General features: G+C 46.4%; 1 protein-coding gene across 1 annotated transcript in view; it reads right to left on the reverse strand.

Annotated features, from left to right (window-relative positions):
• The window catches only part of Nxn (nucleoredoxin), a 195890-nt gene extending 179151 nt beyond the window's left edge, over window positions 1-16739 (reverse strand). The window contains exon 1 of the mRNA XM_045159188.1: window positions 16340-16739. Coding sequence (XP_045015123.1) covers window positions 16340-16735 — 396 coding nt within the window. The 5' untranslated portion in view covers window positions 16736-16739. The remainder of the gene's footprint in view (window positions 1-16339) is intronic.
• Window positions 16740-22486: the final 5747 nt, after the last annotated feature.

Raw genomic sequence — 22486 nt, forward strand, 5'->3', positions numbered from 1 at the left:
GGAATTCACTATGTAGTCTCAGGGTGGCCTCGAACTCACAGCGATCCTCTTACCTCTGCCTCCCGAGTGCTGGGATTAAAGGCGTGCGCCACCACGCCCGGCTTCCCATTTTTTTTTTAAGCACTACACTCCAACAAAATTGATTTCAAGGGACTAGGGATATGGTTCAGTGGTTAAATGTAGTTGCTTACAAAGCCTGGCATCTGGCGTTTGTTTGCAGTGGCAGGAGGCCCTGGCACACCAATTCCCCACCATTCTCTTTCTCCTTTTCTTACAAATAAATGAAATACTGTTTTTAAAAAAATTGATTTCAAAGGCTAAATCCACTGTGGAAAGAACACTTAATAACATATATTTATATATACAGTATACACGTAATCTTTTTCTGGAGGAATATGAGAAACACTATTATCAGTGGTTATTTTTGGAAAGAGGATTATTCTTTTTTTTATATTTTATTTTTATTTATTTACTGGAAAGACATACAGAAACAGGTAGAGAGAGAGAGAGAGGAAAAATAGGCATGTCAGGGCCTTTAGCCACTGCAAATGAACTCCAGATGCGTGTGCCCCCTTGTACATCTGGCTCATGTGGGTCCTGGAGAATCGAACCTGGGTCCCTTGGCTTTGCAGGCAAGTGCTTTAACCATTAAGCCACCTCTCCAGCCCGAGGATTCTTCTTATGATTAAAAAATGAAATGGAAATAAGTTCAAATGTGGAAAGACAGTACATTACTTAGTCAAGGAATAGAAGTGGCTTTTTAAATATTTTATTTTTATTTATTTGAGAGGTAGAGAGAGAGAGAATGGGTGACAGGGCCTCCAGCCACTGTAAACGAACTCCAGCTGCGTGCGCCCCCTTGTGCATCTGGCTTACGTGGGTCCTGAGGAGTCGAACCTAGGTCCTTTGGCTTTGCAGGCAAGTGCCTTAATGCTAAGCCATCTCTCCAGCCCAGAAGTGGCTTTTAATGTCAGTAGTCATCTGCGAGGCCGGCACTTCTGCTGGACTCACAGCGCCAGGCAAGTTCCTGCCTCCTCATGAAGACACACGAGGGTTGTGTTCTAGGCACAGGCATCCGCCTGGAACCACTGGCTCTGTGGCAAAGCACACTGCATGCTGTCAGAGAATGCATCACGGGCAGCCGCCACAGGCAGCAGCACTAAGAAAGCACTTCAAAACCAGAATGTTCCGCCAGTCTCTGCAAATTAATACTTTTCTTAAATCCGAGTGAAAGGCAATATGTTCAAGGGGTATTAAGTAGTACTTCACTCTAAAGAACATTTGTACAGGCTTGAAACAATACATCCAAGGGTTGATCCAGGGACCTTCTACAAATGTAGGAAACTGATTTCCCCAGAAGGTGCCTTAAGGCACTTAATTACAACTCATCCTCAGGCCCAGCATTTGAACCATCAGAAGTTTTAGGTGCCAAACTACTGAGTCTAACAGATCCCTTTGTCATCTTTTTTCTTATGTTTTTAGTCGGGGTCTTGCAAATAGCCCACCATCATCCTGCCTCCACCTCCCAATTGCTGGGACTATAGATGTAGGACACCCCACATGACATGTTCAATAATTTTTCAATTTTATTTACTTGCAAGGAGAAGGTGTTGGGGGGGAAGGAGACAGGAGTAAAAAGAGAGAATAGGCATGCCAGGGCTCCTTGCCTCTGCAAATGTAAAAAGATAAAATTTTCAAAATAAATTAACTGATTTGTCATAAAAAGTCAAATATTAAAAAAATAATCTGGGCTGGAGAAAGGGCTCAGCAGTTAAGGTACTTGCCTGCAAAGCCTAAGGACTCAGGTTTGATTCCCCAGGACCCACATAAGCCAGATGCACAAGGTCATGCATCTGAAGTTTGTTTGCGGTGGCTGGAAGCCCTAGCGTGCCCATTCTTTCTCTCCCTCTCTCTCTCTCTCCCCGCCCCCTCTCTGTCTCTTTCTCTTTCTCAAATAAATAAATAAAAATGAAATATTTTTTTAAAAATCTAGAGCCGGGTGTGGTAGTGCACGCCTTTAATCCCAGCACTCAGGAGGCAAAGGTAGGTGTATTGCTGTGTATTCAAGGCCACCATGAGACTACTTAGGAAATTCCAGATCAGCCTGGACTAGAGTGAGACCCTACCTGGGAAAAACAACAACAAAATCTATCCACAGTAGGCTAGTTTTGAAACAAAAATGCCTGAGGAATGGCATTAAGAAAGGACTCTCTGGATCTATTAGCACCCTAATGAGCAGGTGGGGGGCACTGAGGTTGGGATGAGGCACTCAGTACCATTACATGGCCCTTAAAGAGTGTAAACCCTAGCTGATGGTGGCACACACCTTTAATCTCAGCACTTGGAAGGCAGAGATAGGAGGATCGCCATGAGTTCAAGGATACCCTGAGAATACACAGTGAGTTCCAGGTTCAGCCGGGCTAGAGTGAGACCCTACCTCAAAACAACAACAACAACAAAAAAAAGTGTAAACTCTGACTGCACATTCCTTTAATCCCAGCACTTGGGTGTAGATGATCACCATGCCACCCTGAGACTACATAGTGAATTCCAGGTTATCCAGGGCTAGACCAGGACCCTACCTCAGAAAAAAAAAAAAAAAGTGCAACCCTGGGATGCCCTCAACTACATGCTGATGATCAGGTGTGTGTGGACGTGGCTATTCCCACAGAGTCAGCTATGGGAAACGTGCCTCGCTCTGCCCCCAAGCCCTGCAAAGCAGTAGTTCTGCTCCTTTAAGGAGCTCATTACAGTCAGCGGGGAAGAAATGTGCCGTAAGATCACCAAGCCACTATCTGTGACCCGCAACCAATGGATGGGGAGGAGCACTGATTTCCAAAAGATCCAAAGCAGGGACATTCTCCAAATTACAGACTCGTGAACTTGACATCAACTTTTTTTGTTTGTTTTTGAGGTAGGGTCTCACTCTAGCTCAGGCTGACCTGGAATTCACTCTGTAGTCTCACGGTGGCCTCGAACTCACAGTGATCCTCCTGCCTCTGCCTCCCAAGTGCTGGGATTAAAGGCATGCGCCACCACACCCGGCAACATCAACACTTAAACAGACCCTCCAGTTTATCCTGGGCACAAAACACACAGGAAAGGAAATGATTACTAAGAGCCAGGCGTGGTGGTGCACGCATTTAAGTCCCAGCACCCAGGAAGAAGAAGTAGGTGGATCGCTGTTTGAGGTGCTGTGAGTTTGAGGTCAGCCTGGAGCTACAGAATGGATTCCAGGTCAGCTTGGGCTAGAGTGAGAACCCTGCCTCAAAAACAAAAAAAGAAGTGATCACTTAGAACCAAGCATGGGCTCACCAAATTTAAGCTATTCCATGCTATTTTTGCAAGAAGGAGTAAACACCTAAGTTATAACAAGCTATCTCCTAAAGTTTCCTATTAGGACCATGCAAAGTAAATGGAGAAGATGAACGGTTGAACAACTTGGACGGCGCTTGCCTGGAGGTCCCTAGTGATATGCATTGGGACTCTCTTTCACCCACTTAGTCAACATTTTATCAGCTGCCTGGTCAAAGGTCTTAGCCAAGCCTAGGAAGGGGCTCTGCCTTATGATGACCACATCAGTATACAAGATGATTTCAACAGATTGAAGAAACTGACCCAATTTAAACAAACAAGAGGTCTGCACGTTTGGACTCCCTCCTTATCTAGGCAGGACTGTGTAACCGGTGAAGACGACTTTGCAGTTCTTTTTTTTTTTTTTTTTTATTATTTATTTATTTATTTGAGAGTGACAGACACAGAGAGAAAGACAGATAGAGGGAGAGAGAGAGAGTGGGCGCGCCAGGGCTTCCAGCCTCTGCAAACGAACTCCAGACGCGTGCGCCCCCTTGTGCATCTGGCTAACGTGGGACCTGGGGAACCGAGCCTCGAACCGGGGTCCTTAGGCTTCACAGGCAAGCGCTTAACCGCTAAGCCATCTCTCCAGCCCGACTTTGCAGTTCTAATGAGTAGGTCAACACAGTGTGCTGGGATTGTCAGAGAAGCAAGCACATCTCAGACTGATGAAGTCTAGAGAGCTCTGGAATAAGGCAGTGATATCACCAGCTTGTGCTCAGTGTTGCCCGTGGTTCTGTGAAGACCAGGAAGCCACACAGGACGCGGGCATCCTGACCAGGCCGTATGTAGGCACTAGCAATGCTCTGGCATAGATGGGTCAACTACTTACTGGGCATGGTTCCTCTGGTGACACACACTGGCTTGCTCTCTTCCCTTCCTGAGACTCAGTACCCAGGTGGGTGATCCCACCCTCTGGGGACATAGGTGTGGGTGTGACATACTTTACCAGTCGGGGTACTACATACATGACCTAGTGATAGTGACCAGTGCTGAATGCAGGGTGACCGAGCTGGCCTTCTGCTGGGGTTCTGAGAAGAGGAGCAAAGCCAGAGAGGTTGGTGGCCCTCATGCCACTAAGAGCAGCAGCCTTCCAGAGGCCAGGGCCTGTACACGTACAGTAGAGACATGGGGAAACCACCAGCCCTCGAGCCAACCTGCGGCCGCACTTCTCAGCTACAGGAGGCTTCGGACCGGCAGTCAACAACCCACGCGCCTAGAGAAACAGCAAACACGGTCAGAACTGCTCAGGAGCACGGAAAGGAGGTGACCCAGAGCCAGAAAAGTTGAAATGGAAGGGAACAACTGTAAGAAAGGGAGGGGGGACTACAGGTTAAGAAACTTATGAGACAAAGCTGAGATGTCATGTATAAACCTATTTGGAGCCAAACCAACCAACTTGGGGGGTGGAGAGGAAAAACAAATTCTCAACAGGTAACCAGGTAAACTGGACTACTTACTGATGGCATATTTGCCAATATTGACATGCTTAAATGTGATAGGATATTGTAGTTATGTTTTAGTTTTTTATTAAATCCATGGTCCATATATTTACTTTTTATTAAATTTGTTAATGATACAGAGTTCTTATACTGCCAAACCATGCCTGAGAATTCAAAGAAATGGTACAACAGACAGCCTCATCCACCCATCATAAAGTATATTAAAACTTGATTCATGTGCATTTTGAGAATTTCACAATTATAATCAAAATTATAATGAGTTGGGCTGGAGAGATGGTTTAGCGGTTAAGCGCTTGCCTGTGAAGCCAAAGGACCCCGGTTCAAGGCTCGGTTCCCCAGGTCCCACGTTAGCCAGATGCACAAGGGGGCGCACGCGTCTGGAGTTCGTTTGCAGAGGCTGGTAGCCCTGGCGCGCCCATTCTCTCTCTCTCTCTCTCTCTCTCTCTCTCTCTCTCTCTGTCTTTCTCTCTGTGTCTGTCGCTCTCAAATAAATAAATAAATAAAATTAAAAAAAAAATTATAATGAGTTGGAACTTAAATTTGCAGCAAACCTTCAGATTTCCAGTACAGCACACCATTAAAGAAACCTCTTCATGTTTGTCTCAGTTCTCTTCCTAGTAACAAACACAAAGTTTGGGAGGGGGACACTCATATTCTTCTTCAAGAGAAGTATGTGGCTAAGGGTGGTTATGTTTTTATAAAGATACCTAGTGAGGACTGGAGAGATGGCTTAGCAGTTAAGCGCTTGCTTGTGAAGCCTAAGAACCCCGGTTCAAGGCTCAACTCCCCAGAACCCATGTTAGCCAGATGCACAAGGGGGCGCACGCGTCTGGAGTTCGTTTGCAGTGGCTGGAGGCCCTGGTGTGCCCATTCTCTCTCTATATATATATATCTGCCTCTTTCTCTTTCTGTGTCACTCTCAAATAAATTAATTAATTTAAAAAAAACCTTTAAAAAAAAAGATACCTAGTGAGATATTTAAGGAAGTACTGCATAGGACTGTCTCCAAATAACCCAGTAGGAAGAAGGATCACCAATGAGCTGATAATGCTTGTATATAGTTGAACATGAGAGTCCCTTTCCTGTTTTCCCTTCCTGTGTGATATGTAAAGATTTCCTAATAAAGGGCTGGAGAGATGGCTTGGTGGTTAAGATGCTTGCCTGAAAAACCTAACGACCTGAGTTTGATTCCCCAGTACCCATGTAAAGCCAGATGCACAAAGGCACACACGCAGCCGAAGTTCATTTGCAGTGGCTGGAGGCCCTGGCATACCCATTCTCTCTCTTTCTCTCTCTCTCTCCCTGGCCTGACAGATGCAGAGCAAACAACTGAAGACCATGCCTCACACAAGGTGGGAGATGAGGACCATCACCCACTTACTCCATGCCAGGTGGCACTATTCAAACTACATGCTGAGCACTTTTCAAACATTAACCCACGAAACCCTCAAAAACAACTCAGTTAGGTGAGTACAGTTATCTCCATTTTACTGACCAGGAAACTAGAGTCAGAAATTCTGTAATTTGTCCAAAGTCCCGCCGCTAGAACATGAGAGCAAGAATACAATCTGAGGAAGCCTGGGTCCTGAATCCATGTTCTTTCTTCACCTGCTAAGCAATATAGAAATTAACTTATAATAATGGAGTCTTCTGAAAGCCCATGGGTACAAAGGATTTTTCAAGTTGCAAGAAGTAAGGCCTGGAGCTGGAAATAATGCGCTCACGCAGACATTCACGCCCCTTCAGAGCTCTGAGGGTCGCGCTGCGATTTTTCCCTGTTGCGCATTGTTCAGCCCAATCTTTATATTTCACATCAAACCCTGAAAAATGAGTAACAGATGAGGCAGCTGCACTCAAAGCCACCACGATCAAAGGAAAACTGTCTTGACCTGACCATGTTTAAAGGGAAAAAAAAAGGCATGTCTTCAGGATTTTAAGTAGACTAAATCCATTCAGATTTTTATCCCAGGGATATTGACCCAAAAAAGGCAAATAAAAAAAGTCCATAGAACTGGTACATATGGATAAAATTCTCCCAGGAAAAGAGACAACCTCTCCCACAGAACAGTAAGACTCACCACACCCTGCTCTGTGACTGACTAGTCAGTAACAATCTAAGATGAAAGCATCACTAGCTGTGGAAATGTTACTTGAATATACCTGTAATTGACATCTACATGTTAATAATCCCCTAAGGAGCAGGAGAAGTGGGTGACAGATTTGATAAAAAGGAGTGCTGAACATGAAGCTTAAACAGTTTTTGAAGAGGATTTTCTGATGTGTAGCTCATACAAAATAAAAAAAGGCTCACTGTCCAGCGTGGGTAGGAGTCATGACCAGCAAGCAGCAGCAGAAGATTTACGTTTGCTTTTAATCACAGATGCTCCGGAACAAAAGTTTCCATTGCAGGGCTGCCCTCCAGAATAACAGCACTCAGGCAACTTGCAATTACTATACTTCTTCCTTGTCATAAAGCAGAGAGCACATGTTTGAGATTTCACTGGAAGTTGGAACAGCCGTTACTGAAAACCTCATAAAAGGGAGGACTGATTTAGTCCTAGATCTCCACAGGATACCTGAAGTTCAATTTTTGTCTCCGAACAAAAGCACTGAAGCAGCCTGCAGGTTCTGCATAGGATGAAGGAGACTTAGGGGCACTTCACTGGCTGAACTAAACATCTAAATCATTAAAAAAAAAAAAAAAAAAAGAAAGAAAGAAAGCCCTTAGAAACCACCACCATTACAAGGCAGCAGCAGAAAAGAATCCCAGGCTCCTGCCTTTCACTAGCAAAGGTGCTTAGTTAAACTACCTCTGTCTTGTTTCTTAGTGTCCTATGCATACCTACCCAGAGTGCGTTCACAGTAAAGAGATTAGTCAGCCCTCTCTTTTGCCATGGAGTATGTCTGATGTCTGTTGTTGTTGTTTGTTTGTTTGTTTTCAATATGAACAGAAAGGACAGGCTTGAATTTAGAGGTAAGCCAAGCTTTCATCCAACACTGTGATCCTGGATCTAATCACTGGTTCTCTTTGTCTCCAACTCTTCATGGATTTCAAAAAGTTAAAATGCTAAAGATCACTGATTACCAGTTGCTGTTAGAGGGAATATGTTTGAGTTCCTTGAAAGAAAGTTGCCAGATAAATGCAAACTATTTATGAAATATAAAGGCACAGAATGATAAGTCTGTATATGATGCTATTTAAATAGACTAGGTTGACATTTCCAAATGGGAGGGTCAAGCTTTTTCCTATTTTTGGACACAGAATTACAGGGCAAGGCAATTGCACAAGAAGCTACTGACTCTCCCAGCTGGGATACATCTATTTGCTCATCTAAGTACCTTTTAACATCCTCATTAAGAGCTGAGGTGTAGCTCAGTGGTGGTGTTTGCTTAGCATGAATGAACAAGGTCCCAGGTTTGGTCCTGAGTATTGGAAAAATAATAATTTCTGGGCATAGTGGTACATGCCTTTAATCCCAGCACTTGGGAGGCTGAGATAAGAGGACTGCTTTGAGTTCAGCTTGGGGCTACAGAGTAAGTTCCAGGTCAGCTGGGCTAGAGTGAGACCCTACTAAAAAAAAGTACATACATATATATGTGTATGTATGTGTATATATACACATACACATACACATACATATACATATATGTGTATATATACACACACACACACACACATACATACATACATACATCATGAAAAGGCATATATATAGAGAGAGAATGGGCACATCAGGACCTCCAGCCAGTGCAAACAAACTTCAGATGCATGCGCCACCTTCTGCATATGGCTTACGTGGGTCTTGGGGAATCTAACCTGGGACCTTTATCTTTGCAAGCAAGTGCCTTATAGCTAAGCCATCTCTCCAGTCAAAGGTACTCATTGGCAAAGCCCAACGATTAGAATATGATTCCCCAGTACCCATGTAAAGCCAGATGCACAAAGTGGCACATGTGTCTGAAGTTCATTTGAGTGGCAGGAGGCACTGGCGCACCCATATATTCTCCCTCTCTCCTGGCAAATAAATAAACTATACACACACACACACACACACACACACACACACACACACTTAATGAATTTATTGAGATAGGAAAGCTTCTAAAACAAGGCATTTCTCATTAGTATAGTGAGTGGCGGGGGAGGGAAGCAGGGACAGAAGGAAGCTCCAGACTCATCCAGATGGGAGGACACTGAACACCCCAGAAACCCGAGTCCGGGAGCGAGTTCTGCAGCACAGGTCAGTGAGATGAGGCTGGAGAAGAGCCGGGGCCAGTGCTCTCCACTCTGGACTTGACTGCAAAACTCTTCAGCAGAAGAGGGATAAAGAGTCGAGCTGTGACTTCTTTTTAGAGAGTAGGACTGAAGGGCTGGAGAGATGGCTTAGCAGTCAAGGTGCTTGCTTGCAAAGCAAAAGGACCCAGGTTCGATTCCCTAGTTCCCACATAAAGCAGATGAACAAGGTGTTGCATGCATCTGGACTTCAACTGCAAGAGGCCCTGGCACATCCATTCTATCTGCTTCTCTCTCTAATAAATAGATAAGTAAAATATTTAAGAAAGCAGAACTGAAGCCAGAGTTTCTTTTGTCAGACAAGATTCTACCACTGACTAAACACTCCCAGCAGAGTTATGTTTCTCAACTCGTTGTTCCATTCTGGAGAGATGGACAGCCGAGTTGCTGGGAGGTCGTCGGGGTTGCTTGTCTGTGAGTTGTGAGTTGTCCATCGTTGGTTCACAATGTTAGAGCTGGAAAGTAAACACTTAGAAATGCTTATGACAACAACTCAACCAAGCAGCAACATCCAAGCGTGTGGCCCATGGGCTCATCTTATTGCATGAGGCAGTGACCCATTCATATGTGGAGAACCACATGTGACTCAGGCTACATATGAATGTGAGGCAGGACCATGTGCCACTGTGTGAGTGATTGAAAATAAGCAAACAAAAAGAACAGCATCCCTGACTAGACCGCATGACATGATCCCGTCTGGACAGTCATCTGAGGGGTCAGGATCTGATGCAGGGAGCCCCAGGAGATGGAAGGTGGTACAGTGAGACACAGGAAATGTGAACTCCAACAGTGACTGCAGGAATGGAGAATGGGGTCAGAGTTACAAGATACTAAAGAGATCATATTAGCCAGATTTGCTGCCTTCAAGATGTGAGAGGTAGGAGATCATGCAAGATGGCTCCAGGGACTCAAGAACTCTGACTTACTTTGAAGATAATGGCAAGACAGAACGCAAGATTCATAGCAGGATTCTGACTTCGCAGCTATGTTCTCTGAGTGACTTTGAATAAGCATAACAGAAAATCAGTGAAATACAGAAAACTCAGCACCCTGGTGGTTAACACTGTGTGCCACTAGGAATTTAGAGTGTGAAGCAAGAAAACACAACCTAGGCCAAATCTACACTCTCCCGGTGAAATGCAATCACATGGTCAGGAGCTGTATCTAGTCCAGAAAGGGGCAGCTGGAGCCCCAGAACCCACAAGCCCTATCAGACAAAAAATAAATAAATAGATAAAAATTCTAAAGGACTTGCTTATTCCATGCCCCAGCAATCTCCAACTTGCCCAGCTATTAAAACAGACCTTCCAAGCCGGGCGTGGTGGCACATGCCTTTAATCCCAGCACTCAGGAGGCAGAGGTAGGAGGATCGCCGTGAGTTCAAGGCTACCCTGAGACTACAGAGTGAATTCCAGGTTAGCCTGAGCCAGAGTGAGACCCTACCTTGGAAAAAAAAAAAAAAGAGAGAGAGAGAGAGAGAGAGAGAGAGAGAAAAGAAAACAGACCTTCTAGGCTGGAGAGATGGCTTAGAAGTTACAGCACTTGCCTGCAAAGCCAAAGGACACAGATTCAATTCCCCAGTATCCTCGTAAGCCAGATGCATAAGGTGGCGCATGCATCTGGAGTTCATTTGCAGTGGCTAGAAGCCCTGGCATGCCCATACACTCTCTCTTTTCCACTCTCTCTCATGAGTAAATAAAAACAAAATATTAAAAAAAAGAAAACCCCCACCAAAAGGAAAAGAGCAGAGTGTGGTAGTGCATACCTTTAATACCAGGACTCAGGAGGCAGAGGTAGGGGAATTGCTGTGAGTTCAAAGCCAGCCTGGTACTACAGAGTGCATTCCAGGTCAGCCTGGGCTAGAGTGAAACTCTACTTTGAAAAATCCAAAAAAAGAAAAGAAAAAGAGATAAAGAGTTGGAAGAAAACCAGGTAGATTGATGTTAATGGCCCTAACCTCAACGTCCACTTTTTCCCAGGTGCTCTGGTTCCCATTCAAGGCCACAGCAGAAAACAATCAACTAGCAAGAGCTATGCACGGCAGCTACCTGGAGGACGGGATCAATCCAGGCACAGCCATGTATTTGGGCAAACCTACTCTACAGCGTTCTAGAACAGGGAAGGGGAGCCGCTTCGCCCCAGCTCCTGCTCCTGGAGGGGTGAGGTTTCTACATTGTCCATTTCCCACGTGAAAGAACAGCAATCCTTCAGACCCATGCGGTCAGGGAACAAGCAGCCAGGGAGAGGTGCAGCCAAAGAGATGCTGCACGGCTATGGCAAACCACAAAATGACCACCAAAAACAAAAAAAGCCCCCCTCCAAAAGTTAAGTAAAAAGGGATGGAGGCCCTGGCATGCCAGTTCATTCTCTCTCTCATTTAAAAAAAAAACAACATGTATACATAGGGCTGGACAGATGGCTTAGCAGTTAAGCACTTGCCTGTGAAGCGTTAGGACCCTGGTTTGAGGCTCGATTCCCCAAGACCCACATTAGCCAGATGCACAAGGGGGCACACACATCTGGAGTTCGTTTGCAGTTGCTGGAGGCCCTGGCGCACCCATTCTCTCTATATATATATCTGCCTCTTTCTGTCTCTCTGTCGCTCTCAAAAAAATAAATAAAAGTAAAACAAAAAAATTTAATATGTATTTATGTATATATAATTACCACCAAACCCATGCTTTCCCTCCAGAATGGAGGTGGATCATCTTTCAGTTGTGCCCCTTTATCCTGCCCAGGTCTCAGTAGCACTCACTAGCAAATATAAACACAGAGCGCAGGTACTATTAGCACACTTCCAGAACTTTAAGCAATAGTATTATTTTATATTCGCCTGCTTTTGTTGTTTCATTCTTTGAAGTCTTTCTCCTCAATGATAACAATCTCGTAGGGCCAACTCCTCTACTATAGTCCCTTGCCTGTTTATAAGGGATGGGTTTGAAAAGTTAAAAAATATGCCTCATGGGCTAGGGATGCAGTTCAAGAGGAACACTGTTCTCATTACGTTAATTGAACTCTTGTCTTTTGTTTGTTTGTTTTTCGAGGTAGGGTCTTGCTCTAGCACAGGCTGACCTAGAATTCACTATGTAGTCTCAGGGTGGCCTTTAACTCATGATGAGCCTCCTACCTCTGCCTCCCGAGTACTGGGATTAAAGGTGTGCACCACCACGCCTGGCTTGAACTCTTGTCTTTTATTAGGCTGATCCAAAGCCAAGAAACACAGTCCCCAAAGGCAACCTACCCAGGCTAGTTTCAGCTCTTTAGGAACAAGGCAGAAACTTCTGATTTTCAAAGCTGGATGTTCTTGCCGGCTTTCAATGGCTAAATAAGTAAGACAAGGTGATGTGTTTTCCATCAGATACCCACTCAAAGCTGGGTTCTGTGGCTTTAAAAGCAAAGCTAGTGCTCACTTCTAAAATCTCTAAGCTGATTTTGGAGAAAGATCCTCCCGTTTTGACAGCTGAGTAACTTACGCTCATCTAAAGGGACAGCCCAAATCCCGTAAGTCCAAGTCATCACCAATTTCCAACTGTTCATCACTTTCTCTCTTCAGAAATCTGAAAAGCATCCACCAACCTACTTATTAAAACAAGCCCAACCGCCTTAACTTTGGGATTACAGGCTTCCTGACAAAGCTGCTCTTATACGTGCACTCAAAGTTCTATTATCGTCTAATTACAATTGCTATACAGTATATAATAACACATGTGTTCTAGAAGCAAAAAAAAAAAAAAAAAAAGAGCTTCAGTTACGTTTATACCCACCACTAAAACAAGTAGAAACAGGACAATGAAGAGTTAAAAATGAGAAGAAAAAAAGAAAGAAAGTGATGAGATAGTGCACTAAAAGCTAGTGTTTTCTCCCAGCTCCAGTGGAGGTGAGAGGAGCCAAGTATAATGAACATATATGGTCATCCCCAGACTTCCTTACTATATAAAGGAGAAATTAATAAAAGAAGAAAGAGAAATACCACACAGCATTTTCTTTCCCCACCATAATTTTTTAATTTTCTGTAAAGAAATACCAGCCAATAACTAATTAGAACCATATCCTTTGTTATCCCAATGGGAAGAAGTACACAAATGATTTTGAAGAACAAATGTTAATAAGAACTTTTAAAAAGTAATCTGGAACTTTGGTTTCCCTTCAGTGTAAAACAAAATTCCCTTCTTTAAAGCTATTTTTATGGTTGCTGGAAGAGCTTGGACACATCCATCCACAAAAAGGTAGGTGTTCATCCGTGGAGTGCCCTGAACTGACAGTGTCCTGGCTTTTCACTTCTCTTACGGTGAAATTTGCATTGAAAACTCAGCTTTCTTTCTAGGCCCTCTGATGTCAAACTGAGAAAGACAAAGCTCAGTTACAGAAGAGGCATTTGTTTTATACACTTTGACTTCAAGGAGGGAGATAGCTTCTTTCAAAGTGAGTACATAGCCTTTTCAATTTCTGAGAGTGTGTTTTCCATAAGAAACACAGCTGGTGCCCCCCCTCTCTTTTTCCCCCTCCAAAGTAAGGTCTAACTCTAGCTCAGGCTGATGTCGAACTCACCATGTAGTCTCAGGATGGCCTCGAATTCACAACCACCCACCTACCTCTGCCTCCCAGGTGCTGGGATTAAAGGTGTGCATCACCACGCCTAGCCAGCGGGTACCTTTTTACCTGGTATAATATCACCATGAAAAAGACTCCCCCCAACACACACACCATGGGATCAGGTACTGAGTTGCCTATTCACCACCATGGAAAGGCTTCCAAAAACTGGTCTGGTTTTAGAAAACAAAAGCAACTATAAGATGTAATTCAGGAAAACTGCACAGCCCCCCCACCACCACACGCCCCACCACCACCACCACCCAGACACACACACAAAGAACCTGAGCCAAGTGTGGTAGCTCACGCCTTTAATCCCACACTTGGGAAGCAGAGGTAGAAAGATCACTGTGAGTTCGAGGTTAGCCTGAGACTACATAGTGAATCCCAGGTCAGCCTGGGCTAGAGAGAGACCCTATCTTGAAAACCAAAACAAAACAAAACAAAAAGAACCCGGAAGACCTGGGATATGTAGCTTAGTGGTAGAATACTCACTTAGCATGCAGGAGGATTTGATTCCTACACACAAAAAATTGAAATGAAAATAAATGTTTAACATGCTCGCACATCATGGTTTAGGTATAGCCAGTATCCTGAACTGCATTTTCAAATGAGAGCCTGCCTGCGACATCCAGCTGCTCCTCAGACTGGAACTAGCAAGGCCAGGCTAGGACTACAAAACTCGTTTTTTCATGCAAGGGACTGGCCAGTACAGAGAGAACCAGACATGGTCTCTGTTGTACTGAACACATTCCTTTTTTTGTGTGTGGGGGGGTGAAGCTTTAAGCATTTCCATAACATTTCAATTTACTCCATATTTTCACTATCCAGCAATTTTATGTCCCTTTTTGTAAAAACTGTGATGGGATGTAAGTTGGTAACAGTCACTGTATATTTTCAAAGACAAGAAATTATTTGTATTGCCCAATAAGGACATTATTTTAAACAGATTTTGGTCTGTAACAGAAACATGCCATAGTGATGAAAATATTTTTCAGTAAATCACTTTCTGAACATTATTTCTTCCCAAAAGGACCATAAAAACCACCACCAAGGAAAACAAAGGATTCCCATATTTTGAAGCAAAAAAAAGTACTAGCCATGCGTATTCATGTCTTATCAGGCATATGAATCAAATGGGGGCAAAGTAACCTAAAAAGTGGTCAGAATGAAAACTTTTGCTTCTGTGTGGTTAGTGGATACATGTTTTCCCAATGTTAAATTTACAAACTGTATTTCTTAAACTATATTTCATACTGCAAATCTCATGTCTGTACCTTAGGGATGGATGATTTACTCGAGACATTGGGGGTCACAGTATAAACCTTCTGCTCTCACTAAATCTAACTCATGCTTCTCAACCTGATTTTGTACACATAAAAGAAACACATGGCATGTGTTACCATTCTCCCCAGAGGAACCTATTCGCCCCCAAACTGATCTTTCTCCTGTCCATCCCATAAACTGAGCTCTCCAGACAGCGAAAGGACTGGCTGGACTCACGGGTTACATCAGACATTCTAATTAAGCAAGAGCACGCCAAAGCTTTTTTTTTTTCCCCCTGTTACCGTTCATTACAGAATGTCCTGAATTTGTCTTATTGAAACAGACATCTACATCCAACAGATGCACTCAGAAACCCCAACTAATTTCAGCAGCAAACTGGGAGGAATGAGAAGTTGACAGCAAAGTATAAATCCTCCCCCCAAACTCTTAAGTTTTTCCAGTCAGTCCGCCCCGATGGGATCATTTCTGCATTTAATTCGAACTATGCCAAGGTAACAGTGGCCCAACCACGAAAACTTCAGGATCTACAAGAGCTGGGGTTGTTCCCGGGGCCTGGGAGGATCGCTAGACAGCCAGACAATGAAAACCTCCCTGGTGGCCACTAACTCAGCCCGGGGGCGGGGCGGGGTGGGGGTCGAGAGCAGAGGAAAGGGGAGAGGACAGAGTTCCCTACTCGCCTAAGGCCACCGCAGGCGGCCACCTCCCCGGGGCGAGGGGCGGCGGGACATCGGCCTCGCCTCCAGGTCTCCAGCCACCGGGGAGGGGGGGGGGCCAGGAAAGCAGATTTCTCCGGGGAAGAAAGGAAACTTCCTGGTTTGGGCATTATGGGTAGGGGGTTAGAGCGCTGCCCACCCACTGCAGGTACTAGCAGGGAGTCAAGTGATTGAGGGAAGAGGCCCCCTGCCCACACCCCTGGTGGTGGTGGTGGTGGTGGTCGGGACGAGGATAGGGGCGCAGGGATACTAGGGCGCAGCGGCACCTACGTGAGACTCCCAAAATGTGCGGACCTCGGGCTCTAGGGGTCAAAGTTTAAGCCGGGGTCCAGGGAGTCCAGGGGTGTCAAACTTCGCAGCCTGGGCGCAGCCTGGCACTGGCACCGAGGAGTTGCCTCAAGCTCCCCAAGCCGGCGTGGCTCTGGGATGGATGGGGGGGAGCGGGCGCGGAGAGAGGGACAGGAGAGGAAGCGCCTGGCAAGATGGAGAAGACGGGCTGGGGGGGGGCAGAGGGTGGAGGGTGTGTGTGGAGGGGGGGACAGCAGGGTGGGGACGGCGAGGACCCGGCTCCCGGGAGCGCGCGGACTGCGCCCCGCAGGCCGGCCGCCGGGAGCGCCCCGCAGGCCCACGCCGCTCACCTTCCTGTGCTTCTCCTTGTAGGGCAGCGCCAGCCACGGCATGTCCCGCACGAAGTCCTGCCACTGCCGCTGGTCCTGGTCCGAAGACACGAAGACGATCTCCAAGCGGCGCCGTGGCTCGGGCTCGGCGGCCGCCCCGGCCCCCGGCCCCGGCCCAGCCGCAGCTCCGGCCCCGGCCCCGGCCCCGGCCCCCGGGCCGGCAGCCGCGTCCCCCCGCAGGCGGCCGTAGAAGGCGGCCAGGCTGGCGCTGAGCTGCGCGCAGGGGGCGCTCAGGCTGCAGCCGAAGTAGAGCCCGAGCAGCGAGATGCCTCGAGCGCCCAGCGAGTGCACGTCCACCTCCTCACCGCCGCCCGTCACCAGCTTGTCGCCCAGCAGCTCCTCCAGGAAGCCCGACATCCTGGCCCACCGCAGCCCCGGCACCGGGCGGGCGGGCGGGCGGGCGGGTAGGCAGGCGGCTGCTACCCGGCTCGCTGGTCCGCGCGGCGGGCGAAGGCTGCGGCGGGCGCCAGGCAGAGACCACGCCCTCCGGAGCCGCCCACGCCACGCCCCTCCGGCCGCCCTTCGCCGCGCCCCCTCCGCGGCCGTGGCGCACCGCGCGGGCAGCCTAGGCCCGGTGCGCAGCAGCTGGCCCCTTGGCGCGGAAGCGCGGGCCTGATGTACGTGGCCGGAGAGAGAAACCTGAGCCTAATTCTCCGCCGTGACCACAGTGCCCGGGCCGCAGGAAAGCAGAACAGTGCCGAGCCGACCCTTTCCGAGACTACGGATGGGGGCCTAGCCACTCTCCACTGCCGATCCCGCACACCCCAGTTCTGTATCCCTTCATGTTCCTGGCCCTCCTCCTCTACCCTCCCTACGCAAAGGCTAAGCCCGAGGTCACCTCGGACCCCGGGGATCTCTCTGAAAACTTACAGGACTCAGTTCTTCTCCACACAATGTCCCTCGCTGTATTAGGACCAGATTTTTCCAGCACTTTTCTCTGTGTGTTCGGTGCTAGTTGTTACAAGTAGGCCCGTGGACGCCACCTCTTTCTTGTGCTTCCTATGAAGCTGGGGTGCCAAGCGCACCAGAGAGAATTCACAAATACTGTGGGTTGGTTGCAAGCCACGCTATGGGATTTCAGTCCACAGGTCGTTGGAAACGGTCCCCAATGGTTCTCTTCCATCTCCAAAAAAAAATGTATGCAACAGATGGCGCAGCATCTCCAAATCAGTGTTGGACTGCTCTTCTGACTCAGTTCCAAAGATCATCTCAGGTCTGTTGGTAGCTGAGAAAAATTCTAAGGATTTTTTTCCCTTCTGCTGGCAAGTTGTTCCCCAATGCTTAGGGAGAAGCTTGATTAAAGAAGTCGTCAGAGTCGGTCATGGTGGCGCATGCCTTTAATCCCAGCACTTGGGAGGCAGAGGTAGCAGGATCGCCATGAGTTCGAGGCCACCCTGATACTACACAGTGAATTCCAGGTCAGCCTGGGCTAGAGTAAGACCCTACCTTGAAAAACAAACAAAAAAAGAAAAAAGAAAAAGAAGAAGAAGAAGAATTGGAAGTCGTCAGTGGCAAGTGTCCCAGCCTCTCCACCATCCCTCCCTACTGGGCACACACAGGACAAATATGTATACCACGACCCCCACTCCCCCACAGTGAGGACCACTGGTGTGTACTCAGACACCAAGAACACAATCCATTAAAAAAGGGGGAAGCACCCCCTCCCAAGTGCCCCTCAATTACCCACTGCTTTGGAAGTAATTTCTCGGACACCTACCGCCATCTAATGGAGGAGTGAAGAAGAAAAAGTTCGACCAGAGCGCAAATTGTGGAGGAAAAATATTTTGGCTGGACCAAGCAGAATAGATTAATTACTGAGGCTTCCTCCCTTGCACGCGAGCGTGCGCGCGCGCGCGCACACACACACACACATCATAAGATGCATGACAAAAGATCATTAGACTTCACAACATAACGTCAAACTACTGGCACATACCCCGAGGCAGATTGAGAAAGAAGACGCATGCCACGGGCCTCCAGCTACTGCAGACGAACTCCAGATGCATGCACCACTTTGTGCATCTGGCTTTATGTGGATACTGGGGGAATCGAACCTGGGTTGTTAGGCTTTGTAACTAAGTGCTCTCCAGCCTCTTTGGTTTTCTTTTTTAGAGGCAGGGTCTCACTCTAGCCTAGGCTGACCTGGAACTCTATAGCCCAGGCTGGCCTCAAACTCATAGTGGGCCTCCTACCTAAGCCTCCAGAGTGCTGGGATTAAAGGTGTGTGCCACCTCACTGACTCATGGTTGTACATGTCTGTAATCCCACCACTTGGGAGACAGGCAGGATGATTAGATCTTAAATTTGAAGCCAATTGATGCTACTGAGGGAGAGACTATATCAGAATAAAATGAATTCTGCAAAAAGGTTAAAATGGAGCTGGCACTTGGGAGGCAGAGGCAGGAGGATCACGGTGAGTTTGAGGCCAGCCTGAGACTGCAAAGTGAATTCCAGGTCAGCCTTGGCTAGAGCAAGACCCTCCCTTGAAAAAAAAAATAGGTTAAAATGCTTTATCTTTTCATTCATATGTTTGAAATACCGCTGGGTGGGAATGCTGCATAGTCATGGTCCAAACATCTTAGACAGATTCCTATGTCCGAATATTTTCAGATGAACACTAAAGAAATGTTAAAGATTCTCAGTATCTACATCCCATGGGAACCAAAGGACAATTTGTTGTAGATCTAGGCAAAGAGGGAATTTGGGCGGTTGAGAATTTGGGGAAATAATGGAGTCATTAATGGTGTACTTAGCTTTGGTATAGTAGGTACAAGATATAAAGGGGCTATTTGTACAGCGTTTTACTTTCATTATTTGATAGGCAAGCACTTTTCACTGGAGCGGGTCCAAACCAACATCTGGCACCTGGGAAAGTGAGATTCTGAACACAGTGCACATGAAATATAAATAAAATTTAGAGAATTGTTGGTGCAGCAGGTCTTGGTGAGAAGCCAGTTCTTGCAGCTGCCTGTCAAAGGGATGTGGAAGGAGAGGATTTGCAATAGAAATGCTTCCAAACTCATAATTCGAGCAGGTGTTAGAAGAAGAAGAAGCACAAGGAGGCTCCTCTGGCTTTCTGTAAAGAATTAGCCCTCGTCCTTTGGCCTGTGGCAAGCACTACTCTCTGTGTATACAACGCAAGACCCACTTAAAGAAACTGTCCCTACCGCAATTTGACCCGTTGTATTACATGAACTGACTAACTATTCTGCAAACTTTTATTGTTTTAAGGTATGTTTTTGGGACCTGGAAAGATGGCTTAGTGGTTAAGGCACTTGCCTGCAAAGCCAAAGGACCCAGGTTGATTCCACAGGACCCATATAAACCAGATGCACAAGGTGGCACATGCATCTGCAGTTCTTTGCAGCAACTAGAGGCTCTAACACACTCATTCTCTCCCTCCCTCCCTCTCTCTCTCTCTCTCCCCTTCTTTCTCCCTCTTTCTTTTTCTCTCTCAGATAAATAATAAAATATGTTAAAAAAAAAAAAAGTACATTTTGGACTGGAGAGATGGTTCAGTGGTTAAGGCTCTTGCTTGCAAAGGTTAACAATGCCAGTTTAATTTCCAGGTACCTGGGTACAGCCAGATGGACAAAGTGGTACATGCATCTGGAGTTCATTTGTAGTGGCTAGAGGCCCTGACACGCCATTCTCTCTTTCCCTCCCCTGCCCTCTCTCTTGCTCATAGATTAATAAAAATAAAATATTTTTAAACAGATTCATAAATCATGAGATGGGCATGGTAGCACACGCGTTTAATCCCAGAACTCAGGAGGCAGAGGTACGAGAATTGCCATGAGTTCAAGGCCACCCTGAGACTACATAGTGAATTCCAGGTCAGCCTGATCTAGAGTGAGATGCTATCTTGAACCCCCCCCCCAAAAAAAAGATTCCTAAATCAGACTGCCAACAGGCCTACAATGACTCAGGGAACATTTCTTTCAGAAGAGGGGACAGAAAGACTATAAGAGCCACAGAATGGTGGGAACACCCTGAGGCACAGTCCCCCACTACCATATTGGCACCTACTGAGGCCTTCATGACCCCACAGTGAATCCCATGACCCTACTGAGGAGGGCCCCAGGACAATGGGAACAGGGAAGAGGGAATTAAAGAGTATAATCTATGGGCTGGAGAGATGGCTTAGTGGTTAACTGATTCCCCAGGACCCATGTAAAGCCAGATGCACAAGGTGGCACACATATCTGGAGTTTGTTTGCAATGGCTAGAGGCTCTGGTGTGCCCATTCTCTCTATCTATCTACCTGCCTCTCTCTCTCTCTCTCAAATAAATAAAACAAAAATATAAATATAAGAAAAATTTAAAAAGAGGGCTTAGCGGTTACGGTCCTTGCCTGCAAACCCAAACGACCTCTGTTTGATTCCCCAGGGCCCATATAAGCCAGATGCATAAGGTGGCAGATGTGTCTGGGATTTGTTTGCAGTGGCTGGAGGCCCTGGCATGCGCTCTCTCTCAAATAAATAAATAAATAAAAACATTTTTAAAAATAAAGAATATATAATGTGTTATTACATTTTTTTCTGGGGGGTGGTGTACTATAGCACTTTATTTTTCTTTACACAATGATGTGTTGCTGGGGCCTAATGTTCTCACTTAAGAGTAGAAAACCAAAATTTGTTGTCGTTTCTTAAAGAATTGAGTACAAAAAAAAAAACCTTACATAAATTAAAAGGATGAATAAATTTACAGGTGTAAATGCAAGCAAGCGTTCCCGTTCCCGGCTCAAGGCAAGTAGCAACCCATGGTGGTCAGGAGGGAACTCACCTGAACGGAAACTGGGTCCTAAGGCTCGGACCTTCCCACCGCTAGACCAGCAAGACGGAAGTGTCAACTGGTTCCGGAACCCTTGCTAGCCTCGAGAAATCCGGGAACAGTCAGCGCGGAAGTTGACACCCTGCACCCATCACGGCGCTGTGCTCAAACCCACCAGTGGCGATCCCTCTTCCTCAGCCACCAAGTGACCGAGCCACACGGACTTAAACCAAGATACGCACAGGGTATTAAACATATACCAAGGGAACAGTTAACTTGAATACAAGGTCAAAAATCAGCAACAAGTTCTACGATCCAATGCTGATATCAAATACAAGCTTCAAGGACAAATTTCTTTTCAAAGGCTTATTGCAGTTTCGTGAGGCTAGCAAGAGGTGGGCACATTTGCCAGGGCAAATCAATACTTCGGAATCAGCTCATGCAGCAGATGCCTGGCACCCGCTCAGTCCATCTAGAAGCATTTGCGGTGGACGATGGAGGGGCCTGCCTCGTCATACTCCTGCTCGCTGCTCCACATCTGCTGGAAGGTGGAGAGCGAAGCTAGGATGGAGCCTCCAATCCACACGGAGTAGTTGTGCTCAGGGGGAGCAATGACCTTGATCTTCATTGTGCTGGGCGCCCGGGCTGTCAGTTAGAAAGGGGGCGGGAGAGATGGCTTGGAGGTTAAGGTGCTTGCCTGCAAACCCAAATGACCTCAGTTTGATCCCTCAGGACCCATATAAACCAGATGCATAGGTGGCAGATGTGTCTGGAATTTGTTTGCAGTGGCTGGAGGCCCTGGCATGCCCTCCCTCCCTCCCTCTCTCTGTCAAATAAATAAATGAAAAACTTTTTAAAAAATAAAAAGTATAATCTGTTATTATATATATTTTTTAAAAAAATATTCCAAAATCAGCAAATTATTTTTAAAAGATTCACAAGTTAGGGGGATTTGGGAAATGGCTTAGTGGTTACAGCATTGACCTGCAAAGCTTAAGGACCTGGGTTCGATTCCCCAGGACCCACATAAGCCAGATGCACAAGGGGGCACATGTGTCTGGAATTCGTATGTAGTGGCTAGAGGCCCTGGCATGCCCATTCTCTCTTTCTCTCTATCTGTTTCTTTCTTTCTCATAAATAAATTAAAAATTTTAAAAAAGATTCACAAGTTAGGAAGCTGGCAAGATTTCTCAGTGGCTAAAGGTGCTTGCTTGCAAAGCCTGTGAGCACTGACTCAACTCCTTAGCACTCTTGTAAAGCCAACACAAAAGTAGTACTTGTGTCTAGCTCATATTTTGTTTGCTGCAACAATAAGCCCCAGTGTACCCCACCAAC

Source organism: Jaculus jaculus, chromosome 9, assembly GCF_020740685.1.
Source record: "Jaculus jaculus isolate mJacJac1 chromosome 9, mJacJac1.mat.Y.cur, whole genome shotgun sequence".
Classification (NCBI taxonomy): domain Eukaryota; kingdom Metazoa; phylum Chordata; class Mammalia; order Rodentia; family Dipodidae; genus Jaculus; species Jaculus jaculus.